Source organism: Cyanistes caeruleus, chromosome 21 (genome assembly GCF_971803275.1).
Source record: "Cyanistes caeruleus chromosome 21, bCyaCae1.hap1.1, whole genome shotgun sequence".
NCBI classification, from domain to species: domain Eukaryota; kingdom Metazoa; phylum Chordata; class Aves; order Passeriformes; family Paridae; genus Cyanistes; species Cyanistes caeruleus.
The window spans coordinates 4,063,040-4,090,832 of record NC_141721.1 but is presented as its reverse complement, the minus strand read 5'-3'; the positions used below and the strand labels follow the sequence as shown (position 1 = coordinate 4,090,832).

Below are 27,793 nucleotides of genomic sequence, written 5' to 3'. Positions count from 1 at the left end.
TTTTTCTGCAGGGAAGTGCAAAACCCAGTTAGGGCAAGCACACCGTGGGAAGTGTAACACTTCACTTTCCTTCCATTGACACCTCCAGAAAAATTCAGCCCACTTCCAAAAAGCAAGCCAGGAGGTCTTCCCCACCCAGGCAGTTTTTGGGATGTGACCAGGAACTGGGAATGTGTGAGTCTCCCAGAGCTTTAATTTGTATCTATACATATAAACAAGCATTAACAGTGTGAGAGGCTCTCTGACTTGCATGGCTGAGGCATTTCATAGAATCATGGAATGACAGAAGGGTTTGGGTTGGAAGGGACCTTAATGTTCAATTTGTTCCATCCCCTGCCATGGTCAGGGACACCTTCCATTATCCCATGTTGCTCCAAGCCCCTTTCAACACTTCCAGGGACAGGAAAGCCACAGCCTCTCTGGGCAACCTAACCCACCCTCACAGGAAATTATTACTTTTGTAAAGTAAGAAATTTTAATGGTTCCTGAGCTGTTTTTAGGGAAGCAGAGTAAGGAGAGCTTGGAGATAGGATGTAAACAGGATGAGGGGTTGTGTTCTCTGGGGAGCACCTGTTAGGGGTACACAGCGTGGTTATAAAAATGAGCAGCCCAGTGAAACCCATCCATGGATGCTCTGAATCTCCCATCTGGGAGTCTGTGCTTAATGACACGGATGTACCCTGCAGGTACAGACTGCTCTTTGAAATGTCAGCACCTCTGCATTCTCAGAAACATCTCCTGGAGCCTGGCTCCCTGGAGGAGAGCTCCCTGGAGTGCAGGAGTCTCCAGCTGTGGAGAGAACGTTCCCTTCCCTCAGCATCTTCTCCGAACCCCTTCATTTTTCCTCCTCTTCTTCATTTTCACTTCACTTCAACAGCATGGCAAGCCAGAGGTTCCTGTTTCAAGCAGCAGAACGTTGTATTTCATTAACTCCATTACACACTTGGTTTAATTTCCAATTAGCTGGGGATGCTAGGGAAATAATCTGATTGCTTCGACTGGTTGGCGTTCTGGATGTGCCGAGCTTCCCTCCTGTCCCCCCAGCCCCTGCAAAGCTTTTCCGTGTGGGCTGCCAGGCAGACACACAGGTTTTCACCCACCCCCTTCCCTTCCCTGATGCTGTTTTATACCATTTGCTCTGAGCTGAAGGTTTGAGCTGCCAGAAGGAATCACTTGGAAATCGCAGTGCTCCTACCTCTGCAGCTTCCCGCGAGGTTGGGTCTGGTCTCTCTGGCTGCAGAGGGAGTTTGTCTGGAGGTGGATTTAAAACTGTTGGGCTCTTGTTAAAGCTGTGAGATAGCTCTAAGCATAGAGGTTTGGGCTTGTTGGTTTGGTTTTGTTTTTTTTTTTTTTTTAATAAGAGCCTGGGAGATTTTGGTTATCCTCATCCCAGTGACTCTTCTCCAAGAGCCTAAATTTATTGGGAAATTCCAGCCAAAAGGAGGTTTATTGTCATTCTGCTCATCTGTGCTCCAAAGGGATGTTGCTGTGGCTGCATTTGAATAATGTCATCCTGTACCCAGGGTGAACTGATTTACATCAGCAAGCCAGGGACCTGTTACTGTTATTAATTATTATTAATTCTCCAATCTGCTCTGCATTTTTTATTTTCTGGGGGATTTTTTAAGCAGATCACCATTTGGTACCTCTTAGCTTAAAGTTGGTATTCTTAATTGTGAGTCAAATGAGGCCTTTTGCTGTGGATTTAACTTGGAATTTCAAACTTTAAAAGATTTTCCTGTTCATTAGCTTTTTAGACTCACATATCTGTGGCTACTGGGTTGACTTCTGTTTTTTTCATTGTTTTTGAGAACTCAAGACTACACCACTTGCTAGTTCTATGTACTTTAAGTCTGCTTCTTCCAATCTATGGGATAAATTATACAACTGGTTGTTTTTTTATCAAAATAAAAGTGGGGCATGTTTTGAAAAGCAGAGAATACTTTGTTTTGTAAAGAAACTTGGGGATTTTTCTTCCATCAGCCTGTGAAACGTGTCTAGTTCCTTAGTGCTATACCATTTATAATGCTTTAGCTTACTTTTATGTCACTTTTGATTGCCCAGCAATTCCATAATTTTTTATTTTAAAGAGAAAATGACTTCTTGTAACTTATCACTTTGTTCTTGCTGTTTAATGTAGTTGGACTTCATGATTTTGTGTTGCTGTGTTAAGGAAGAAATGTCAGTTAAGCTGAAGACTTAAGGTTCAGCTTTGATATTGCAGATTAATTTTTTTTTTCTTTTGGCCAAAACCCATCTTTCTAAATATTTCCAGTGTCACTTCCATGAGTTCCAAAGCACACACTGGATTAGCAGGTGATGTAATACAGGAATTGGTATTGAATGGTTCTTTATGGACTTTTTGCCATACCTGAGTGCTAGCTCTTGGTGGGGGATGCTCCAGTCCTTGAGCTGACCCCTCCCTTGGTGGGAGCAGTTGGCAGAGCAGGAGTTGTGTGCTGGAATTGTGCAGTGCTGGCTTGTGCTGCTCCACGTTCCTGTTCCTGACTGTGGCAGTGCCAGGGAAGAGGTGAGTGTGTGTGCTCCAGCCAGTGTTTGTGTTGGACTGTTTCCTGGGAGCTGTTTGCCTTTCAGCTCTGCTGGGGCTGTGTGAAAAGCCTTGAAGATGCTGATTTTTGTTGGCATAGCACAACACCATAACACATCAGTATGTTCAGTGCAAATCGCCAGCAGGTCCTTTTTTTTTAATAAATATTGCTTAAAGTTTGAATTTATTCCCCACCTTTTGCCTCATTTATGCCCTTGTTACTGTGGTGCTGAGGTGGGGACCAGCTTTAATTGTGGACTGTGGATTGTAGATCCAAAAGCTCCTCTGGCAGGATTGAGCTGCTCCAGATGTTTGACAACCCCTCCCAGTCCTTTTTCTAACACTCAAGGAGACCACAGCCCATGTTCCTAAGTCCATCTGGCTTCTGCCACTTCCTCATGGATGCTTTGAATGGAATTATGAGTGGATTGCCACGTGGTGTCCCATCCTCACCTTTGAACTGGACATTTACATTTTTGCTGACATGGACCCAAAGGATCCTGAGGGCAAAAGCTCATTCACAGTTTGGTCTCTGGGTTGGAGCTGCTGTTCTCCACCCATGGGAACAGCATCTCCATCCATCCCTTTCCCCTGGCAAACACAGGGATAGACTCCATGGACCCTGCAAGAAAGGAAATGTAACCACAGCTGCTTGGACTTGTACTTGCCCCAGGGTTTAGGATATCCTGGAAGTGCCCAAAAACATCTGAATATGGCACCTGGGGACATGATTTAGTGCTGGGTTTGGCAGGACTGGGTTAATGGTTGGACTCAATGATTTTGGAGTTCTTCTCCAGTCTCAGTTCTATTCTGAAATTCTCTGTTTGTTGCTAATTTATCAGTTACTGGAACAAAGTGCCTGACTGTGAGTGCATTTGCCAGAGCTCCTGTCCCTCAGTACAGCTGACAGATCCCTTTCTCTGATGCTTTGGCTCTGTAAAGTTTTTTGTCAATTCAATTTTTTTTTTCCCAAAGTAGTTTCATTTTATAAGTGCTTTTTCATAAGGATTTTGAACTTTTCAGTGGCTTTTGTGCTTTGTCTTCACTAGTAAACTTTAGAAATACAATGATATTAAAAATCTTTCACTTCAGTTTTGTGCTGTGTCACATTAACCATTCAGGAATTAGGCAAATTAAATAATGAGGAGAATAAGTAGCCTATCTTAATAAGTTCCTCATTAAAACAGTACAAGAAGACAGCAGCACTGATTGCTAATGGTTTTGGTGACAGAAGGCTCATTCAACTAATGAAATTCATAAAATCTTGGATCAAAATCCTATCTCTGACCTCTAGGTGTGAAATGCAGAACAATCAACATTACTGGGCCTGTGCAATGACTTTGGAATATATTGGTTTAATGACAAGCAGGGATGGGAACAAGGCAGGGAAAGTTCTGCTTGTGCTGTTCTTGTTTCCATTGTACTGCATCAAAAGCATCTTTAGCCATCCAAACAATCAGATGATTTTAGATAAGATTTTTTTTGCCTTAATCTCATAGAAAATAACACTATAAATCTTCATTTGAGCAGGTATTTACTGGAGGGAGTTGGGCTGGACGTGATGTACATTGTAAAATGTCCTGAAAATGCCTTTTCATAGGGGATTTCAGATTTGTGTGTCAAACTCAGCTTAAATCCCTTTTCCTGTTAGTTAAACAAATAAGAGTTTAGTCTCATCTGCAGATTTTCTATTTTGTCTCTATATTCTGCAACTCTTCTATTTAAAAAAAAACCTGGTTTTTGGAGTCTGTTGGAATAACTGTTGAATCTGAGTTTGGAACTAAGAATTAGAAATTTATGCTGCACTCCCACTTCTGTTTGAGTCAAGCTGAACCCTGGACCTCTCTGTGTTTCCTTTCATCTGTGCTTTGAGAAGAGAAGACCTTATATAGTCCTAAATGCAGCAAGAATATTTTCAGGGATGTTGTGCTGAACTTTTTGCTTTACCATGGCTCCACGAAGCCAAAGGATGTTCTGGAGACTAAAACTGGCATACAGGTTATTAACAATTTAGCAGGGGTTGCCCATTTTAAGGAAATTGTTTGTTTGTTCTCAAACTGTGTGACCTGCCAGTGCTCCTGCAGAGCTGGAGGCTGCCAGGCACCTGCCAGCTCATTTCTGGGTCACTGTTAAGCCTTGTGCCATGGGGAAATTGGCAAGAGGCACACATTCCTGAATAAATAGGGTAACTAGGGTTTGGGCACCTTGACTGTAAAGCTGAGCATCCCCTGGACCTGGATGTGGAGGCTGTAGGGAGGCACGGTGGTGATGGGTGCCATCTCCAGCTCCTTCCACAGCAAAGTCTCTTGTGATGTCCTTGTCCTGGTTCCCCATTCCTCCCAGTGAAGCTGTGGGCTCTGCAGGTTGGTTGTGAGGTTGTGAGGCTGCATCCCAGAAGGCTCAGATAACTCAAATAACTGATGTGGCAGCTGAAAGAGCTCCAGTTTGCTCCAGCACCAGATCAATCCCTGCCAACCACAGCTGCTTGGACTTGTACTTGCCCCAGAGTTTAGGATATCCTGAAAGTGCCCAAAAACATCTGAATATGATACCTGGGGACATGATTTAGTGGTGGGTTTGGCAGGATTGGGCTGATGGTTGAACTCAATGATTTTGTGGAGTTCTTCTCCAGTCTCAGTTCCATCTGCTCACAGGGAACTCTTCTTCCCACAGGTGGTAGCAAACGCCGTGGCCGCCCTGTCGGAGATCAGCGAGTCCCACCCCAACAGCAACCTGCTGGATCTGAACCCTCAGAACATCAACAAGCTGCTGACAGCTTTAAATGAGTGCACAGAGTGGGGGCAGATCTTCATCCTGGACTGCCTGTCCAACTACAACCCCAAGGATGACCGGGAAGCTCAGAGGTGCGGTGGCTTTTTGGTGGCACTTGGGGCCTGCTGGGGGTGTTAGAACTCTGAGAGAACTTCTGGTAGCAGGGCACTGTGGTAGCACAGATAAGACTTGATAAACTAGATTTAAAAACAAAGCTACTTTTGGTAGTTGGGGCTGATGCTGGAAACGTGTCCCTTCACTCTGCAGAACCATTTTTCTGTTTATCTTTTTTTAGCTTTTTTTTTTTAGTTCTGTTTAAAAGGCTGGTTCTTGTGGGAACTGGCACTACTAAGAAGGGATCAGCCCAAGACCAAACCTGTAACAGAGGAAACACTGTTTTTGAGGATTTTCTGGTTTAAAGCAGAACTTTCCTATTTGGTTTTGCTGCTTTGAGAGGCAAGAAGCCTTTATAGGTTTGTGGGTTTCCAGAGTACTACAGGTCTGGGACTGAAATATTTTCTTAACTGAAAACTAGTCTGTGATATGATAGAAGTGAAAATAAAGGTAAGAAAATATTTTTCTTATTGCTCCAAATTCACCTTTGTGCTTTTACCTTTAGCTGCAATGACTGAACCTAAATAGAAAGACTTTAGGGTTTGGGTAGTGGGCTGTTAGTTTGTGCACTTCAAGCTTCTTCCTCATCTGTCTCCAGAATCACAAAAAGCCAGATTGTGTTCCCAAGAAAACAAGAATTCAGCCAGAAAAGTAACTTGGAACAGGGAGACTCTGAGATGATGTATTTAATGCAGCTGATGTGGGGATGGAGGGGGAGGAAGCATCACAAGCCCACATGCAAAATCTTGGCCAGGCCATTTGGAATTTGATGGGTTTCTTCATTGACTCTGTTTTTGAGGCACAAAATGCACTGTTTCTAAGAAACCTGCCAGTAGTCTTGCTGGTTTTTTTGGGTTTTTTTCCCCTTGTGATCTGTTTCTGTGCTAGAAGCCTGCAGAGATCTCCAGGGTGTGAGGCCCATGTTTTCCCAGCTCAGATGGAGCACTGGTGGGAACACCTGTGGGCATGTCCCAGTTCCTCAGCTGCAGTTCCTCTGAAAAGCTGTTTATCCAACTGAAGGGGCAGGAACTCCTTTTGCTCCTTTGTGTAGAGTTTATCTCCTGGAGTCTGCCTTCCTTCAGACAGCACTGGGAAAGCCACCCCTCATTTCCAGCAAGGCTGCTGTGTCACTCCCCTGTGCATGGGGAAACTGAGGCACAGAGCTGGGACATGCAGGTGACCTTGGGCAGAGGGAAGCTGGGAGTGCCCCAGCCCTTACCTGGATTTCTCTGCTCTTCACTGAGCTGTGCTGCTTCCCTTCCAGCATGGCTGAAAGCAAATCCTGCAGGGAAGGAAACTTCAGGAGGCACAGATGGGAATAAGATTGTTCTGGGTTAGCAATACGCAGGAGGGAGTGGGAAGAAACTTGACAGATGCTGTAAGAAAGACCATATGAACCAGAACTTCCTTTCTTTTTGGGATAGGCTGTTTAGGATGCTGTTTGATTACAGGATCCATTATGGTGAAGCTGAGCTTTGGGAGGCTATTTAGGTCACTCTTTCCTTGTGTATTCAGAGGAACAGAAATCTTTTTCTGTTGAAATGACAGCAATCCCCCAAGTGAGCCAGAAGCGTGTATCACCTCTGAATGGCTATATGGAGGCTAAAGTGTTTTTCCAGTAGCTGTTTTTCGTTGAAGTTATGTTTGTAAGTGACAGACAAGACCACACAAATGGAGAATACCACCAGGAAAAAGCAGGAAGTGTGGAATAGCTCCTGAGCTGACTATGGCAGGAGAGAAGCTATGAGAGAAGTCCCTGTTTGCTTTCTGCTGTGTTCAGGAAAACAGGACTTTGCTCATTCATTGTGAACAAAACCAAATCCAAACAGCGTCTGAGAAGCTGTCTTAAGCTATGTGCCGTGTCCTAAATTTAAATTTGAAATATTTGGCACCCTGCAATCCATTTGAACCCTTTCTTGTGCCTGTGTCCCCAGCATCTGTGAGCGAGTGACCCCCCGGCTGTCTCACGCCAACTCAGCAGTGGTGCTGTCAGCAGTAAAGGTGCTGATGAAGTTCCTGGAGCTCCTTCCCAAGGACTCTGACTATTACAACATGCTGCTGAAGAAACTTGCCCCTCCTCTGGTGACCCTGCTGTCTGGAGAGCCTGAAGTTCAGTATGTTGCCCTGAGGAACATCAACCTGATAGTGCAGAAGAGGTAAAGGCTCAGGGGGTGTTATTCCTGTGTTGTCAAAAGCCATTTGGTTGTCTCAGACCTTCAGATGATTGCCACATGCACAGAATTTATTTTAATCCAGGCTCAATCCCTTGAGAGCCAGGTTAAACAGTCTCATGACTCTGGTAGCCTGATTTCCTTTACAGCATACTTGTGATACCAGTTTCATGCAGTATTTCTTTACCTGCCTCTCTTCACCTTCTTTTTATTAGTAGTCAGAATTGCCCTGTATAAATCAAAATGGCAAATAGGAACAGTTCATAGTGCCCTGCAGGATCTCACTGTGCCTGTGTTGCTCTGTTCAGCACAGAACCACCAGGCTGGTGACAGTGGCTTGGGGTTTTTCCCACCTGTTTGCTCCAACATTCCTGTTTCATTGCTGCTGATCCTTGCTGGAAAGGTGACATAACTTGGATAGCACTTTGTGATTATATTAGGTCAGAGTTACTGTGCACTGGCATCTTGCAAGTGAAAGTGGAAATGAATTTGTAGGTTTTGCATTGAGATAAGGATGTTATTCTTTCACTGAAAATATTGTTCACTGCCTGTCGTGTTTGGTTCAGCAGCTCAAGTAGAGGAAGTGGAGATGTGGCCATAGAAAGACTTGAATTATGCATTTTTGTATCTAAATAATCTTTTTATCCAGACTTCCTTCTTCAAATTGGTGTTTTCACATCCTAGGCATAAAATCAGAGTCAGAGAATGGTTGGGGTTGAAAAGGACTTTAAAGATCATCCAGTTCCAACCTCCTCTGTAGGTTTCACCTTCCAAATTACTGAGAGCCCTGTCCAGCCTGGTCTTGAACACTTTCAGGGATGGGAGTCCATGACCTCCCTGGTCTACCAGGGCAAAACAACACCATTCTGTTTCTCAGTGGATATTTGGGCAGATTTTTAAAGGAAAGATGCCTTTTGTTACAATAATTTGGGTTTTTTACCACCTTTGAGTGACACAACATTATGTTTCCTGCAGGCCTGAGATCCTGAAGCAGGAGATTAAAGTGTTCTTTGTGAAGTACAACGACCCCATCTATGTCAAACTGGAGAAACTGGACATCATGATCCGCCTGGCCTCCCAAGCAAACATTGCCCAGGTCAGCTGGGGCACTCCTGCTGTGCTCTGGGAGGGGAAAACCCTCCCCTGGTCCTTGTGTGAGCATGCTTGCAGCTACTCCTGGAGTTATCCTGGCTTTCAGGCATCACTGTGCCTGGTAGAGTGCTGTGTACAGTTCTTTAATGGGAGGTGGTGGAGTTTCCCCCATAATTTAAATGTTAATAGCGTGGCATGGATGCATCGTGACCGTGAGGTGGATCTTGTTTCACAGATGACAATTCCAGCAGGAGAACTCGTGGCTCCTGTCAAATGAGTCACTGCCAGAGCTCAGGTTGGAATGAGAGGGGTGTGCCTGTAAGGGAGGCATTCAGAAAGGCCAAACATTATTGAAGTGTGAATTTCAAGTTAGTAAAATTGTTAAAATGCTTGCACAGGCACTCTTCGGAGCTAAAAAAATCCTGCTTTTGCTTAACTTGCTTCCAGAGTGGAAATAGCACAGAGCTGAAGCTGAACTGAACTGAGATTTGCTTTACAGTGTAGATTCTTCTTGTATTTGATGTTGGTTTAATGCAGATCCTTTCCTTGGAGGAGGTGTTCTCAAGTGCATCCCTGGTCATGAGGCCTAACACTAATGCAGAATGATTAATGCCTCTGGTTAGTGCTATTATTGTCCTATCCTAATTGTCACAGAGCAATTTCATTTAATGTGACATTTTGAAGCAGCTCCTTCAGCTCTCTCCTGATGGTTTTTGGAACTGAGCAAGGTAATTCATGCCCTCTTTGTGCTGGGGGCATGGAAAATATTTTAAAAATCAGTTTCTGTGAGAACATATTCAGAATTTTCTCTTTACTCTTGGTAGGCTCCACACCAATTTGAATTTATAATGTTCCAATAATATGTGCTGTTTGCATGAAAGGCAGCAGTGTCTGGAGGGCAGTTTGAGATCTGTAGACTAATGAATGAATCTCTCCTGCTTGTGAGGAGACATTCATAAAACAACACAAGCTTTAGCAGGAATATGTCCTGGAATGAGACCTGAGAGCAGCTTCCACCCACATCCTCCTGTGCTGCTGCTGGAGATTCTCCATCCCCGTGCCCATCCTGGACCAAGGCACCAGGATGGTTCCAGTCCTCGGGCAGTGTTTGGGAAGCATCAGCTGCTCCAAGTGCTGAGCAACGTAGATCATCCAAGGAAATAATAAAACTTCAAAACACAGATGTCCTGTCTCCTCCTTGCAGATTTATCTGTCTGCAGTCTGGCCCTTCATGGCCTCTTTATCTTGTCATTCTTCTGAGCAATTTGCTTGGATGAGAGATTTTTCAAAGGACTGTCTGGCTTTGTGCTGCTCCTCTCTCCCTCACCATCCATTTGTGATATCACGATTAAATCCCTGATATCATGTTTGGCATGAGAAACTGAAATAAATTGAGCTTCTGAGGGAATATAAATTACATATGGTCTTTTCTTGAAATAATTTTTTGTAAGCTAAGTGATTTAAGACAAAGCTTTTTGGTTAAAGGTCTGTAAGAACCCGGCTGATCCCGGGCTTAGCCCTTCATCGGTTTCAATTAGCAAAAACACTGAGACAAAATAATAAATCTTAGTTTTTCCAAGGGGAAGTATCTTCATGCTGTTATTAATCTGTGTATAGATGTTCCAGAGTGTCCTCATATCTCCTCTGCATCTTCTGGTTGGATTCACCAGGGATCCAAAGGTTCATCTCAGCACAGGAAAGGAGAGATCAGAAATGGTTGTCGAGAGCTTTGCATGCAGCAAATGTCTTTTCAGTGTAGGAAGGGGTAGAAACCTTTAAATTTGGCTGATTTTTCCCCAGCTCTTGTTCAGAGGGATTGAAAATAACCAAGACCAGGCCACGTTCTGACTCTGTCCAGCCTACACCAGTTTGGATTACACAGCAGTGTAAGCAGACCAGTGGGCTTCGGAGGGCGAGGCTGATGGCAGAGTTTGGCTGGGTGTGTGTGGTAGCTGTGAAAGAATATCCTGCTCATCTCCTGGTGTCCAGGCAGCATCAGCTGTGAGGGTGGGCTGGTCTCTGAGTATCCCCAGGGGCTGACAGTGGTGTGGTGTCCCCACAGGTCCTGGCAGAGCTGAAGGAATACGCCACCGAGGTTGACGTCGACTTCGTGCGCAAGGCCGTGCGAGCCATCGGCCGCTGTGCCATCAAGGTGGAGGCAAGTATCTCATCCTGGAGGTTCTCTGTGGTTCCCTGTCTCCAGAAACAATGATGGGCCTTGCCAGCTCATTTCCATGTTGCTGGAATTTCAGTGGTGGCCCTCAAGTGGCCTGGTTATAGGCAGAGCACCACTGAGCAGGACGTGAGCTGTAAGGACATCACAGGAGGGTGGGGTGCTCCTCTCATCTTGCAGGCAGAGTAAGGCACATCATTCATCCTTGATGGAATATTTTACTCCATTTGCTTTAGTGGAATAATGACCACTTGTCCATCCAACTCCTTTAATAGCTGTGGCCTGACCTTTTGAAGGGGGAAGAAGAGATTATACAGAGAAACTCAGTATTATGAAGCATTTTGTGTCATCCCTCCCCTCCATTTCAGCAAAACAGAACACAAAGGCAGAGAATTGCAGAGATTTGGGGCACTTAAATGCAATTTATACAAACAGAGTGACTCTACTTACATAAATCCATATAACTTGTGGCTGCATTTGGAGTGTGCTCTCTTTTGCCTCAATGCTTATGCAAACAAGTTCCCAGGAACCTTTGCAGTTATCCAAAACAATTCTGAAATGTCCTCTGCCATCCACCTTAAGTACTCATAATAGAATATTGTTTTTTTAGTGATATCTCTGTTAATTTCCCTGTAAGTGAATCTGAAACGCCTGTCAGGAGCTCAGAAATCCTGTGAAGAGAGGGAAGATTTATGCTGTGGTGTTGGTACTTTCCAGTAAACTGATGACTGAGTGCAAAATGTCACGTAAAGTGCTCTAATTTCAGCTGAGCTCATTTAGCTTTTGCTCAAGTGTGTTCCCATGAGCATTGCCTGACAGCAGATTTAAATAATAACCTAATCATGCCTAGCTTAGTGTGGTGTCAGTGCACAGGATTCTCTTGTTTCAGCTAAACTACTGCAAGCCTGTGCACAGGGGACACCAACTTCTGTCCTCTGGAGGGAATCAACTGCCCTTTTGTGCAGCTCTCCCTTCCTTCCTTCAGCTCTCAAAGGTTTGTCACTGCCAGGGGCTTTATTTGAAGTGTGGTGCCATGGAGCAGGGGCTGCTGCTTCTATTTCATGTCTGCAGCTCAGAACACCAGAGCACTCTTTCCATGCTGCATCCAGGCAGGAGCCTGTGTGGATGGAGCCACAGCAGTGACATTAGGAAACCCTCCTGAGCATGGAAAAGGGCCACAGAGATGTTTAAAAGGAGCTGGTGACAGCCCTTTCTGCAGCAGTGCTGTGCTGGAGGCTGGGAATTCCTTTCAGTTTTCAGCAGGGACTTTCCCACTAGGATTTGCCCGTGTGTCTGTCCTAGTTGCACATGGAGGGTGGTGTGTTCCTGCAGCATCAGGGTGGTTTTAGAAGTTTTTACCCTTTTCTGCCCTCTTCCCCTGCATTTTTTGCCATCCCTGATACCACAACAGTCAAATTTGATAAGCAAAGGATTAGTAATAATGCCCCAGTGACCCTCTAATTGTAATTGTGCCTCTCCATTATTTCATTTCAACCTTCATTTTAGCACTGCTCCATTGGAGATGCTGCTGAGCAAGTTTCCTGCTCTGACAAGACCCGGATTTAAAGAGGGGAAATATTGAACAAGTCATCACAGTGTCCTCATCCCTAGGTTAATCCCTGTCCCCAGTGCATCTGTGTTTACTAGAGGCTGTTTACACTGTGAGTTGTGACTGATGGGAGGGCATCCTCACAGCCATCGCTGTCCAAGTTTCCAAAGCTCAGAAATCTGCTTTTTGACACAGGACACAGCCAGTGGGAGCTGTTGATGAATGAGGATTCACAGAGCACCTCAGCTCTGCCTTCAGGGATCCTATCTTTTGTCTAATTGTCACTCCTGGGAGAGTGAGACAGAAATACATTTGTCTGCTGAGAGGTGCACCACAAAGCAAATGTGGTTTTCCCTTTGCTTCTAGTGCTGGTTTGGGATATGGGACCAACACCCACACTTAGTAGCAAGATTTTGCCCAGGCTTGAGCAGTCACATTGTTTTGAGGGATGTCAAAACATCATTTCACATGGATAGGGCTGGATTATTGATAGCTGAGCTGAGAGTTAAATTTGGTTTATCTACAGCAAACTCTGGTGTAGCTACACTTATCTGCCTTGTGAATTGGTTTGCTCCAGTGGCAGCATCACAAGAAACCATCATGACATGCTTTGACTGTAAGGAAAACAAGCACCATTCCTGTGGGAAAAGGAAATGAAGTGGATGCAGTAAAGACAGGAATTCCTCTGGAGCAAAGGAGAAGCAGAAGGAGCCATCTTACAGGGATATTTGTCTCGTTTCCAAGAGACTCTGCCAGCAGCCTGGTTCTTAGAAATCATTGAGGCTTATGGCTGAGTGTGATGTGTGCTACTTCAGTAATCTTGTGGGCTTTCATTTGGTTTCTGCAGAAAAACAAAGCAATTTTGACTTTGGTTGCTTGTCCTTCCTCACTCCAACTTGAAAGCTGTTAGAGTTGCAGCACACTTTCATCAGTTTGCAGTGTTCTGCTGTCCCCAAGGATGTCCACCTTCAAAAGGCAGTGTTTACAAGGGATGGGGTGAGCTGAGATCAGTTTTGTTAGAGGGACTGCTCTTCTGGGCATGTGCCCACCACTGCTCACTTTCCAAGGGACTCTTTGGCTAAAAATCATTCCTGTGTATTTCAAAGTGGATGTTGTGCTTTTCCTGGAAAAAAAAATCATGCTTCAAAGTGTCTAAAGAGAAGAAAACTAAACTTTAATTTGCTTTTCTTTGAATTGTACAGCTCTTAAAGCTCTGTTAGCTGTAGGCTCTGACAGGGCTGCCCTGCTTGTTGCCAGCAGTGACTGGTGCTGTCGATTCTGTGGAATGGGTGTGGGACAGATTTACCCCCATCATGTCACTTGTTAAAATATCAGAGGAAAGTTATTGAGATGGAGAGGTGAAATTTGAATTTCTGGAGCATCTCTCTTGCAAGGACTTCTGGAGCAGAAGGGATCAGAGCAGAACATGGTCAGGTTGCCATTCACTGCCCCTGTAGTGCCATAGTACCCATAAAGCTGAGCTAAGGAGTGAGAAGCATCATAAAAAAAAATATTACACCAATCACCTGCTTTTATGTGATGCCTCTCTTCACTCTGACACCAATTATATTGGATTTTTTTTCTGTTTGGTGTGAATTTCAGGGGAGAGCCTTATGACTTACTGCCAGTTTGCAAAGACAGAGCAAGTGTTGGTTTGTGGTGTCTCCTCCCTTGGCTGATCCTCATGTCAGCCTGTTTGTGCTGACAGGCCCTGTGTGAGATACCCACGAGGGCAGGAAATTGCCAGAAGGTTTTAGTCTCTGACACAAATTCTTGAGGTTTGTCCTTGAGAATTTTTGCCCATTGTCAAAGAACCGATTCCTGTGACTAAAATGCCATTTCACTCCTCCTCCTCCTGCCCAGCCTTTAAGTGCTCTGTAAGTTGAGGGAGCTGTTAACTCACTGAAATTGAAAAATCCACCTACATTGCTGTTGTTTGTGCCCTACAGTGTTGTCTCCAGCCTGAATCCTTTATGAGTGCTCCAAAGGCAGCGTCGGGAGCAGTCTGCTTCCCACATTAATCACCAGCTGTGTAATGAGGCTTCATGTGTGCTCTGCTAATAACCAAATCACTGCCTTTATTTGCGACTCTCTGCTGCTGAAGTTGGTTGCTCCTGTGATGTCCTGCCTCGCTGTGCTGTTTGGGAATAGACCTCCCTGAATTATCTGCCTCTAACTCCTGGTTCCTGGAACGTGACAGTGTCCAGTCCTTGTTATCTTGCAGTGCCTGTAAATTGAACTAATTAATGTGAAAGCTGCATTAGGAGCAGCTGAGTTTTTATTTTTAGCTGTACATTTCACGTGTTGTTAGTGACCTCACTCCAAAAATACTGAACCTGTTGCTGCTGGGAGCAGCAAGTTGCTGTTTCCTCCTGCCTTCTGGCTTTGCTAGAAACTTTCCCTGCAGTTTCCCAGCTCTGATTGCCTGGCATGGGAAGCTCCAGGGAGCTCATTCAGTGGCCTGTTCACCCCCAGGGTGGTTCAAATAGCAGTGTAGGTGATGTCCTCAAGGTCTTTCATGTGGTGACCCAACTTTCTACTGGCACAGCTGCTTCTCATACTTTCTACAGGAGCTGGAGCCAGCTGGTGATCCCACTGTAACAAACAACCTGTTGTTACCCTGTTGTTCATTTCTGGGCAGGGTTCTTAGCTCTTGTTCCTCGTGTTGTCCCTCTCTGGGCCTTTCCTCATGCACATGCCGTGTTCCTCAGTGTGTGCTGCGGGAGCAGGGGTGTTTCTTCAGCTTTTTAAATGGTGTTTTTCTGCTCTCTCTAGCAATCTGCAGAGCGCTGTGTGAGCACACTGCTGGACCTCATCCAGACCAAGGTCAACTACGTGGTGCAGGAGGCCATCGTGGTCATCAGGGACATCTTCCGCAAGTACCCCAACAAGTGCGTGGAAGTAGCCTCAGGTGTTTCTGGAATCACTTGGCTGCCATCATCAGAATAGAGCAGAACTCAGCTCACCAGGGCTCTGAAGCAAAGCTGGAAGCAGTGATCTCACTCCTAGTTTGGAAGGATTCAGTTCTTGGCTCTAGATGAGGTGTCAGCCTGGCTTGTTATTAGTTTGAATTGAAAGGTTTTCCTTCCCCACCACTCTGTATTGAAGCCTGGATCAAAAGCCAGTAAAGCTCTTGCAGGAGATGCCAGAAAGAAAATTTGGCCAAGTTTATAGCATCAGGCTATTCTGGTTTTGCTAATCTCCTCTAGAAATCCATGAAGTGTGCAAGTCCCCTCATACAGGGCTGTGAAAGTTCATGGCTCCCGTGGTCTGAGATCCAGTCAGGTTGTGCAGAACAAAGCACTGCTGGCTTTTCCCACCGAGTATTCCCTCTGGCTTGGGCAGAACTCAGCTTCTTTTTGTTCTGCAATAAGGTTTTGTCTCAGCCACATAACTACAGCAATGTTTTTCAGCAGAGACTTCATGATCACCTAAAAAATAATATGGGACATCTGCAGGCTACCCTGGCAATTTCTGCTGTCAGTGTCAGAAATTCTCTGTATGTGGGGATACCCACACATGGCAATAGGGGAGGCTCAATTAGTGTGGGATATTGTGTGGTAGTAAAGACTTGGGGGGAGTGTAACAACCAGTTTAGAAGCCTCCAGCAAGGCTGCAGGATCTGATTCAGACTCATAATTTGAACTGTTTAATCAAATATTCCCATTAGCAAACAGAAAGGGAGGCAGCTTTATCTTGAACTCCACATCTGTGTGGTCTTGCTGATGGATTAAACTGCAAAGACCCCGTGAGATCTCAGTCCTCAGCTTTGGGAATTAAAAAAAAACTGTTGAATGAAAATGCTGCTTGTTGTGTAGAAATACAAGACATTAATTCAGCACAGGATTCTCTGCAGAATGATGTGGGCAGAAATGGAGTAAAACAAATCCAGTTCACCCCAGTAATCCACCTGTACTCTGACAAACCAGGTATGAGAGCATCATTGCCACTCTGTGTGAGAACCTGGATTCCCTGGATGAGCCAGATGCCAGAGCTGCCATGATTTGGATAGTGGGTGAATATGCTGAAAGAATTGACAATGCAGATGAGCTGCTGGAGAGTTTTCTGGAGGGTTTCCATGATGAAAGTACTCAGGTAGAGTTGCAATGTACATTTTATCTGTAGTGTTTTGTGCAGTGTGTGGTGGACAGTAAATGTTTTTGCAGTGGTCAGACAATACCTGTCAATAAAAGCTTCAATATTGGGCTAAAGTAAAACTCTGGGGAATCTGCAGTTTTGCTTTGTTATTTGTGTCTTCAGAAATTCTCTTCTTGGGAGGACAAGACAGAACTGGAGGGGATTCCAGAGGTTGCATATTTCTTGGGGGAATGGCTGTACTGGGGACCAGAACTTAGATAGGGTTCATCACAGTATGACACAAACCTCAGCCTGCTGCTCAGGGACTTGTCTGTGAAAGCAACAAAGTCTGAGTCTCATTATACTGGGTTTCACTGGCAAAGAATAGTGTACTGCTGTGGGGAAACTGAAGTCTTGTATTTTATATCAGCAGAGGATGTGGAGACTTGTGAGACATTGTTGAGTGGATGAATTTCTAATCTCTCCTGTGCCCCCCTCTCTTAGGTGCAGCTCACCCTCCTGACTGCAATAGTGAAGCTGTTCTTGAAAAAGCCTTCTGAGACACAGGAGCTGGTCCAGCAGGTCCTCAGCCTGGCCACACAGGTAAGCCAAGGTATCCAGAGCCCTGCAGACACTCTGCTGGCCTGTTGTGTGATGCCTCCCATCTGCCAGGCCAGGCAGCTTTGCAGTAGATTGGATTCAAGGGTGTTCCCTTCTCTCCCAGAGAGAGACCATTTAAAAGCTGCTTCACGCCTGTTGCCATCTGGAATCTGCTTTCTCCTTCTTAGCTCTTGCTTTATCTGAATTTCTTCCCCATTCACTCACTAAGTGGAAAGTTAGGGACAGTGTAGAATTATCAAGAAACCAAAATTCTTTCTCCTTGAAGGTGGCTTGCAGTTAAACATCTGGAGCTGTAACAGAGGGAAAGAGCCCGGCAAAGACTTTGTTCTGTGAACAGCAAAGTTTAAGCAGCTTTTCCTATGAAAAGGAAAGAACTGAAGTTTGGGGTTTTTCCTTTGTACTTGGATGCTGTCAACCAATGTGGCAGCTTTGCTGGAGGCTGTAGCAGTGGGTTAAGATCATGGATTCATTATGCATGAGGTGCTGAGTTATGAGCTCAGATCACTGCAGGCAAGGCTGGGCTTGAGCTGGCAGACACAACTGCTGTAGCTCTAGAGGACAGAAGTGGAGATGTCGTGGTGGCAGGGGTGGGTAAGAGCTCAGCTGATCTTCTTACACTCCTTGGCTGCAATGACTGGGGTAAAGTACCCAAAAAGAGCAGCTCCTCTCCAGACCTGCTGTGTCAAGTGATAAAAATAGTCTGCCAGCTGAATGGGCTGTGATTGTTTCTGAGCTGAAAACCTGGAGTCAATCATCAGCTGGCCTTTTTCATCCTCTTTGCTGCAAGAAATCACGGCTGTGGACTTACTGCACTCAAACCTTTTATTCATTCCTTTGGGGGACTGCACTGGTCAGCAGCAACAAACCCATGACCTGCTTTTCTTGCTTCAAAACCTGCTATTAGGTAGGATATCTGAGCTGCTCTTCAGCAAGGAGTGGGCCAAGGGCAAGCTGTTTGCCTGAGCCAACAGAAGAAAGGTACTAAGTGCTAAAACCCACTGTGCTGAGTCACAGAACATTTAATGGCACCCTTGGAATATAGCAGGCGTCTAGTTTTTTTTTTCTCTGTTTGTCACAAATGTTGATTCAGTCTGGCTTTTTGTATTTTATGTGAATAATAAGTCAATGTAGGATAACTGGCTGTAAAACACTGAAAAACCTTGTGCTTCAGGATCTGATTTCTAGGTAGAGATGGTGTTTTTCACTTGAGTGGGAGAATAATTACATGTGTGTTTCTTTCCCCAGCTTAGGTATTGTTGCACTTTGAGTGTCTCTGGGCTTGTCTGCACAGCTGCACAGACTGCAGGTGTGGTTGTAGCAGGTGCCAGCTTCATCCACTGAATAAAAATATGGTAAAAATAGCAGTGGAGCAGCTGGAGCTGGAAGAAACACAGGAATTGAGGTCTCAGACCTCTGCATCTCCATTGCTGTTGCATGGGTGGGGAGCTGAGCTAGCCAGGGTTCACTGGTGTTGCTCCACACATGTGCATGCAGACCCTGGAAAGGGAAGAATTGGGAGAGAAACTGGAAGAGATTTAAGCCTCTTGTTTCAGTAGGTTTACCCATTTCCAGTGATTTTTTTTTTTTGGCTGTGAGAAGAAACAGCCTTGAATCTGGAGGTGCCTGCAAGTAGGAGAGTGTGGCCTTTCATGTGTGCCCTTGCAGAAACCCTGCCTGATCCTGAGTGCAGAGTCTGGGAGGGATTGTTAAGGGTGTAAAGAGTCCACAATTCTACCATCAAACAGAGCCAGCTCTGCAGAGATAATGTGTGAGACAACAGAGAGATTAATTTAGGACCTTACAAGCAAAGTGAGCTGAGCTCAGTCTCATTCCAAGAAGAGGTTTGAGAATGTCTTGAGGCAGATGGCAGATGCAGGTTCTAACAGGGCAGCAGCAATGAGAGCACAGAGTAGAAAAATAAATGCCAAGAGGAAGGCTGGTGAGGTGTACAATATTTTGCTGGAATTTTATCAGGGGGGAAAAAACCTGAAACATTTATCCTGTTATTCTGCTGATGTGAGGATTAAAAATCCAAGCTCTTGTTTCCATGAACAGTTCACTACAACATAAAACCACAACACCTCCCTCTCCCTAGAACATTATTCAGCAAACCATTCCCACTCACTTTGCTGCTCTGGGCAGAGCTGCTCAAAGATGAGAGAAATAATTAGCACTTCATGCAGAGGCAAAAGTATCTGCAGTAAAACAAGGGTATTATTGACAGCTGGAGAAGTGCTGAAGTACCCTAAGAGTGTGTATCATTAGCATCTCTCCATACTTCATTAGATAACTAAAAGGCAGGATAAATAAGATCTCCTTTGCTATGAAGAATATGGCTTATTAAGATGTGGCTCTGCAGCATCTTTTTTGTCCAGCAGTGCCCTTGGCTAAGTCATATTTCCAGGAATCTTGGATCATTATGCAGCATTGTGTGTCTGCTCTTAGTGTGTAACACTCATTGCCATTCATTTTCTTTTCTCTGGACTTCTCCTAGCACTTAGTGGCAGGAAAGTTTGGAAAGCAGTTGGCAGTTCAGTGGTTTGGGGCAGTTGTGGGGTGTAAATCCCGGGCTTTTTCCTCCCTGAACATCTGAGCAGGAAGCCAGATTTGTTCTCGGTTCTTATTTTTAATTTTAAGATGTTCATCTCAACAAGCAGCTTGTAACATCATTTTGAAATTAGTGGCTGCTGGTTGGTTGGGGGTTTTTAATCCAGCAGAATCACTGCTGGAAGAATAAAGTGATTACAGGCATTGGTTCACCTCAGACCCTTGAGTGATGCATTGCTTTGTCTCAGGATTCTGACAACCCAGACCTGCGGGATCGTGGCTACATCTACTGGCGCCTTCTTTCCACGGATCCAGTGACTGCCAAGGAGGTGGTGCTCTCAGAAAAGCCACTGATTTCTGAGGAGACTGATCTGATTGAGCCAACCCTGCTGGATGAGCTGATCTGCCACATTGGGTCTCTGGCTTCCGTGTACCACAAACCACCCAACGCTTTTGTGGAGGGGAGCCACGGCATCCACCGCAAGCACCTGCCAATCCACCATGGGAGGTGAGCTCAGGCAGCCCTGGGGATCACGGGCAGGGTTGGCTGTTTCTTTTTAGAAAACAGTCCAAAAGATGCCAAGATCTTTTAGAACATCCTGGTGGGATTTTATTGATAGTTTGCAGGTCATTCATGGAGCCATTACAAGCAGAATGTGATTCTGGGTGTGGAGTGTCCAAATTGCTGGGTCAGAAGACACAGGAAGTGTCAAAGTTCCTGTGTGAGGAGAAGCTATGATGTTTTTTGAGAAGACATTGGTTATAAGTGCTCTTGACATGAATTTGAGTAGAAAAGCAGAAGCTTTGGATGACTGGTGCAAGGAGGACTAGAGTTGAGAACAGGCATCTTTCAGAAGATGATTTTGCAGGAGCTTTGCTTCAGCAGCAGCTCAGCTTTATGAGCCTGTCCCCTGGTTTGCAGTATCACTTCCATGGAACAGGCAAGCACAGGGATCTTTCACTGCTGGAACACGAAAAGGAGAAGGATTGGTAAAACTCCCTTTCTCACTTGGTGCCTGTAAAGCAAGGGAAGTGCAAAAGCCATCACTGTTAGGGCTCAAAAGAAGATGGGCATGCTGACATGGTCTGTCTGACCTCTGTGAGGTGGGGGAGATGCTTTGGCTCATTGCCTGGTGCTTCAGTGCCTCCCTGGGATGACAATTCCAGCAGCTCTGCAAGAGCAGGCAGTGCCTCAGCCCCAGCTGAGGCTGTGTTGCTGTTGGGCCTGTTCCCATGGTCCCTCCTTCAGGTGAACAGTTTGCTATTTGCACTAGTGGTATTAATTACAAAAATGAGTGTATTTTGCAGCAAGAGGCAGAGTAGCCAGGCTTACCTCTTAATAATATTCCCAAAGTGACATTTGGAGTGCTATTTTTTGCTGTTGCACTGATAAATCAGTGTGCGATGCTGCTTCTTTTCTATTTTCTGACACCACTTCTCTGCTATTCTTAGCAGCTAAAGCTATTTCTGTGGTGGCTGGCTTTGGGAAGCTGAGTTGTTTTCTCCCTGCCTATGAAATCGAGTCTGGCTGCGCTGACCCAGAATCAGCAAGTACAAATGTACCAGTTAGGAAAAGCGGTGGCCAGTTTCCTACCTCTCCTAATTAAAGATTTGTCTCAGAATGAGCTGGTTTTTGCTGTTACCAGCCTTCCCATACACTGTTGTTCCAGGTCATTACAGCAAATAGCATTTTAGGGGATTTAACTCAGAAAATTCAGCTTTTTGAAGGAGCAGTTGATTATCTTCTTACATGTAGTGTCTGTGTGCTTTGACTCTCATTGCCCATGCTCAGTCTGATGACCTTAAGTATTTTCTGATTTTGGCAGAACCACTGCTTGAAAAACCCCCCAAAAACAAACCTCCAGGCCTCAGTCAGCAGTGCAAGCTGGGCTGTGAGGGATGCTCAGCAGAGTGTGCTGCACACTGATCACACTGATGCAGGGATAAGTTTTAAAATGGGTGGGCTTAGTTTAATGGCACAGCAGGGTTCTCTGATGGGAGCTCACCTCAAGAGGCCTCATTGTGGAGGTTTTCCGCATCAGTTTAAGACAAGTTAAGGGTGTCCAGTGAAGGATAAGTCCTAACAGTGAGGTGAGGTGATTTTCTGTACAGCTCCTGCACTCCAGTGACCATTCTGGTGGCTGATCCTTGTGGTGGAGACTGATGGCACTGTGAGATGGGAATGGAGAGATGCCCACAGTGAATGTGGTTTAAGAGGATCAAGGCAGCACTGCCTTGAGTGATGCTTCCCTGGGTATAAACCCAGGAGGAGTTCTGGCTGGCAGAACTACATGATGGCATTTTGATTCATTTCTTTTCCATTCAGAGCACTGTAGGGCAGGTTTCTTGCAGCTCTCAGCTGATGGGAAGACCCATTGAACAGCTCACAGATGGTGAAATGTTCCTGCCTCTTTCTTCAACCAAGTGTCACAGAGCTGCAGATGTATCCTGAGGGTGGGGGAGAAATCTGATGGCTTGGCAGTGTTTCCTCGTGTGGTGGCTCCTACCACCCCTGCTCATCCATAAATCAGCTGGGAAATTTGGGAAGATATTAACAGGGCTTCTGGGAGAAGCAAGTCGGGGTGGACTTGGGCAGGAGTCTCTATTTCCCTGTTTCACAAGTGGCTGCAGGAGATTTTTTATTCTGGCTCAGGCTGTGCATCCCTTGTGACTCCAACATCTGGGAACTGCTGGAGACTGAACTCACAGGGCCAAATCTCCAGTTCCCAAGGCCAAACCCAAGACTGTAAGGGGGAAAGCTTGTGTCAAGGCTTCTTGCCCTTTTTAACCCACATGTTCTTTAGGAATCTGTTTTCTTTCAAAGAAAATGCAAAGTTGTTTCTAGGAATCTCTTTTAAAAATTTTTTTACAAATGGAAGTCTGAGGTTTTGCTTTTTGCAAACAAACCAACTGAGCTTTGTATTTTCCTAATTTTACTGGGCTTTGGGGCAGCAGCAGTTACACAAGACACAGAGGGATTTCTGTGTCTCCATCAGGAGAAGGATGAGTAAGTGTTGAAGGGGTGGAGTGTTAGAGGGATTATATCCTGGGAAGGAACCGAGTGGTTTGTGATGTGCCTCTCTCAGAGAGGCTGTTCCTGTTCCCAGGCTGGGGGTGGGAGTGGATCACAGTCACCACCTCTCCTCAGGAATGCTTCAGTGAGCACTTCAGCACACTCAGCACTCTCCCTGCTGAAGGCAGCAGCAGAAAGGACAGCTAATATTAGTGCTATTGGGGCTCTAAAGCTTTTAATGCAAAGAAGCTTTCAAGCCTTTCTGCTGCTGCCTGGTAACTTATTCATCCTGCACTCCTCGTGCTCCATCTTTTCCTCCTGGCACTGGGATTGGGAGCAGCTTATACTCTGTCACTGAATCTTTCCTCTCAATAGCTGAATAAGGATAAGAGAATTTTGGCTACTCAAAATCAGAAGCTGCAGTGCTTGCAGAACAGCCCCAGGGTTAAACACCTTGTCAGGACACTAATTCCCACAGCAATTGTGTGCACTTACCTGCTGGCTGCAGTAACGTTAGCTAGAAATCATTTTATCAGTTACTGCTGGAAACAGGATATAAAATGGATTTTAATTATCTAAAATATGAGCATTTCTGGATTTAAAGAATAAATACATTGTAGTGACTTTTCCAGGAGCTACAGTTATTTTTTTACCCTCTCCTTGTTATCAAATTCAGTGACAAGTGAATATAAAAGATATAAAAAGTAGCCAGACTGCATATGATGATAAATTTTGGAAGCTGTACAATGAGTGTTTCTAGACTAGTAATTAGCATGCCTGCTAACTCAGAGGAAAGGAAATTATTGATAGAAGGGAGGAATCAATTTTAGATTGAGTTTTTCAATTAGGAAAGACTGATGGACTTTGTTGCTGGTCAGGAGAAGGTGATTAATCTAGATCTGAGGGAAGTGGCAGAGTTTGCACTGGCCAGAGTAAGGGCTCAAGTGTTTTATCGGTGTTAGATCTCTGAGAAGATCTGGATTATTTATTTTTCCCTGTGTTTTCATGTAATTCTCAGGCAAAATCATCTCTGTTGGTTTATTCTGAGGTAGGAAATGCTTATATTCAGTTCTGTAGCCCATGTGATACCCAAGGCTCTCTGTTTTAGAGGGGGTCTCTGATCCTCGGGGTGGGTAGGATTCACCCCTTGCAAGATTCCCCTTGCTGGGCTGAAAACCACATACAATGAAGGGAAAACCTTTGTGCTCAAAGTGGTGAAGAGCCACATTCCATAACCCTGCCTGCTGCAGAGCAGAGGCCACGGCAGCTGCTAGGACCACCTTTTGCCTGGCTTCTGCTGCTGAGCCACCTCCTGCTGTGTTTCCCCATGCTGGGAACCTGGAACTGGACACCAGAGGTGACTGATACTTGTCTTTTCTGCTTCTTGTTCTCCCCCCACAGCCCTGATGCTGGTGACAGCCCCGTGGGCACCACGACCACCACAAACCTGGAGCAGACACAGGTCATCCCTTTCCAGGGTGACCTCCTGGGGGACCTCCTCAACCTGGACCTGGGGCCCACCGTGAATGTGCCCCAAGTGTCCCCCATGCAGATTGGTGCTGTGGACCTCCTGGGAGGAGGGCTGGACAGCTTGGTAAGCAGCATATCCTCTTTAGCTGATGGGAGATAATTGGAGCTGTGCTTATCTCTGCAAAGCCTTGATCGTTTGTGCTTTTAATGCTCAGTGAGCCGAGCTCCCGGTGCTGAGTCCTGAAACTCCAGGAGGATTTAACCAGAGTTATTGTACCAACTTTCAGCAGGCTTTTCATGCTCTACAATGAATGCATGCTGTAGAATCCCCATGGTCAGTGGATATATTTGTCCTGTGCTTTTTCTGTCTGTAGAAGAAAACCAAAAAGTTGCTTTAAGGATGTAAAAGTGTTTCGCTGCTTTCTGTTTGAATCAGGCTCCCTTTCAAGAAGGCATTTATTCCACCCAATTCCCAGCCCTCCTGAATTTCAGTGCTCTCAGGCTGTAACCCTGTGTCATCCCATTTGTGTATTCTCCAGAGCGTGCCATGGTTTAATATGGGTGACATTTTAATTGCAGTGAGGTCAAGAGGGAGCTCTCTGTGCAGTCCTCCCTGTGCCAGAGCTGCTCACAAGGTACCTGCCCTGGCACTAACAGGGTCAGGCTCCAGTGGGAGCAATCACACCTCCCCTCTGCTCAGGGGAGGGAGCTGGGCATGAGCTGCAATGAGAAAATCACTTAGCAGGGAGCCAGCAGCAGGGAAGAGGTCGGTTCTGTGGTTTTAGGCTGGTGGCAGCCTGGCAATGAGGATTGCTGACTGTAAGGGTCAGCCTGGGCACTGTGCCCAAGGCAGGGAGCACAGCACACAGACACCCAGCTCCCTGCTGGCTTCCCCACAGGGGGAAGAAGCTCTCCTAGGTTTATCTGCACCATGTAAATCAAGTAAGACTTCTCCAGGGGATACAGCTGGGTGTTTTTCAGACTTGGAGTGGGTTTGTCTTGCTTTGAAGTTGGGCTGGATTATCTCTGCCTGGTTCAGGTGCACTTTCAGTTGTGTCAAGCTCTGAATAACAGAGGTAGGAGGCAGCTGGATGAACCCCAATTCAACAAATCCTTATTAGTCAAATATATATATATATTTTTTAAGCTTACTAAAGCAAATGTCAAACACATTTCTAGCTCCAGTGCTTCATGGCCTAATGAGCTGGAAACAATCTGGCCCTTAATGGCACTGGCACTCCCAGAGGGCACAGGTGCTGTATGCTCTGTACTCTCTAACCAGAGGTGTTTGGTTAGCAGGGACACTGCTCTTGCTGGGGATTAGCAAAATGGTCAAGCTGGACTTGCTGGGAAAGCAGGCAGCGAGCCCAGAGCAGTGACCTGTGCAGCCTTTCCCTGCCCTGCAAGTCCTGCCTCTAAAACTGGGAATTAAGGCATTGCAGGAGGTGGTGCTGCCTGTGATGCCACAGGATGGTTTGCACTTAAATTCCTCTCTGCTGCCTTCCAGGCCTCTCACAGCAACCCTTTGTTCCTTGTTAGTGTCACACAAATAAATGGACACAGTAGAGCTAGAACTTGGTTTTGGGAGAGGAGCTGGCTCACAGCTGGCATTAATGGGCTTAATGTAGTGACCTGCTCTGCTGGTGCAGCTGTTAGTTGAAATGGTAGCAGGCTTTTACTTAATATTTTTCTCAAGCCTTAAGTACGTCAGTGGGGTTATGGAGTGTGATCTGACAAAATGATCTGTCTGGATGGGGAGTAGCTGTGCCTGGGGCTGCATGGCCAGCTCTCTCTCAGCTGAGTAGATGAGGAAGCACTAAAAAAAAAAAAATCTGAATCCTGGTGTGGTTTTTGAAGGTGGATATTTTCTGTTGGAGGGCTGTTCTATCAAAACTCCAGCTTTTCCTTCCCTTAGTCAGTCTTATTTCTCAGGTAACAAGTGGCAGGATAAGAGGGAATGGCCTCAGCTTGTGCCAAGGGAGGTTTAAACTGAATATTGGGAAATCTGTCTTCACCAAAAGGGTTTTCAAGCAGTGGAATGGGCACTAGGGGAGTGGTGGGCTCACTTAAAAATGGTGCAGATGTGGCACCTGGGGACAGGGTTTAGTGGTGGCCTTGGCAGTGCTGGTGGAATGCTGTGGAGGTCTTTTCCAGCCTAAATGAGTCTAGGATAATAAGCTTAAGTAGTGAGTGAATGTGATCTGTGTGTTTGTCGCTGTGGGCATGTGTTTCACCAGTCTCAAGCTGGGTTAACCCTAACCTGGTATTACCCAAATTGCTGGGAGGTGTCCTGGGCTGCAGAGCTTGCCAAGAGGATTGGTATTTGGTTCTCAAACATTAAACCACATTTGTACCGTGCCAAAATCAGTCTCAAACTGCAGATCCCACAGGCCTGATTTCCGTGTGTGGGAAGGAGGTGAGACACATCCCAGTGTGCCCCTTGAAGAAGGGCTGAGCTTTTCACCCTTGGCCAGGGATCAAAAACACCTGGGGGCCAGCAATGCCTGAATTGTTCTGCTTTGAAATTTCTCTTTCTGTTACCCTTTAAGTGTTTTTTAAAGCATTTCTTCCCCCGCTTTGTTGGGCAGACTGAGGCTGCACACTCTGTGAGTGCCTCAAAGGCAGCTGGAGGTCTGCAAGAGGCTGCTGGCAGGGTCTCAGCCAGTTTGTCACACCCACTCAGTGACATCTGTTGACCCCCTCTTCTGGGTCTTGGAGGGGGTGTCTCATCACAGGGATGTTCTTGTAGTGAAAGTCCCAATGGGACTAACCCAGAAAGACCAACAGCAGCATTAACTCCCATGGAAAATGCCATTCTGCATTTCTATTTCTTAAACTGTGGGGTTTTATTTTTCTTCCAGGCATTTAAATAAAGACTGAGTGGTGTAAAACTGCACAAACACCAAATCAATACTGTTGGTTTGAATTGTCCTTAGCATTGCCAGATATTTTTACTCATGACCAGTGAGGCTCCAGCTGCTTGCGAGGTTAATTTCTTTAGCGAGTAAATTTTATTTTATCTCCACAGCGAGTTCTGTAATTGGTTTTAAATGTAACATGCATACACAGATGCTGAGCATGTGTTAACAATTAAAGAGGGGAGGAAAAGGATCTTTGGTACAAGAGCATTGCTTGTAAGCAGTGCAGAATTGCTGTAGGACTTTTGGAGAGCTATTTTCTAGGGAATGGATTGTGGCACTGTTTGCCACCATGGGCAGATCTTGTTCCTCTCTGCTCAATTTTCTTTTTCTATAAAAGTGTAAAGCAACTAAGCCCACTTTACAAAACTATTTGGGATCTCCAGCTCCACAGTGTAAAGTCACTAATGGGGGAGAAACAAAACCTGTGTGAGAGCAGATTGCTGCTGCAGCTCTGACAGAGCTGTTCATCCCAAGAGCTGGAGCTTGATGCTTTTTTCCCCTCAACTAGCTGAATTTCCTGCAGGTTACAGTCACTCTCCCAGCTCCTGTGCAATGGTGAAGTGCTTTGCAGGATATCTGTCTGTACTGACATGCTATTTTTGCCTTGAAACCTTTTTGTGTGTTGATTTGTTCTGCAAATGCACGGAGCATCAGAGCAGTGTGGGCACACAGAGCTCCCTGGGAGCCCCTGCATTTTATGGGAGCAGGGCACTATGGCCAGGAGC

The 27,793-nt window shown here is 45.6% G+C and overlaps 1 protein-coding gene across 14 annotated transcripts in view; it reads left to right on the top strand.

The window, feature by feature from the left end:
• AP2B1 (adaptor related protein complex 2 subunit beta 1) overlaps nt 1–27,793 on the top strand; it is a 74,976-nt gene that overhangs the window by 16,784 nt on the left and 30,399 nt on the right. For all 14 annotated transcript variants that reach the window (XM_086859890.1, XM_086859884.1, XM_086859889.1 and 11 more), the window contains 9 exons: nt 5,222–5,412; nt 7,369–7,590; nt 8,581–8,701; nt 10,760–10,855; nt 15,195–15,310; nt 16,349–16,514; nt 17,001–17,099; nt 19,913–20,172; nt 24,079–24,271. In XM_086859890.1, the coding sequence (XP_086716016.1) occupies nt 5,222–5,412; nt 7,369–7,590; nt 8,581–8,701; nt 10,760–10,855; nt 15,195–15,310; nt 16,349–16,514; nt 17,001–17,099; nt 19,913–20,172; nt 24,079–24,271 (1,464 nt within the window). The remainder of the gene's footprint in view (nt 1–5,221; nt 5,413–7,368; nt 7,591–8,580; nt 8,702–10,759; nt 10,856–15,194; nt 15,311–16,348; nt 16,515–17,000; nt 17,100–19,912; nt 20,173–24,078; nt 24,272–27,793) is intronic.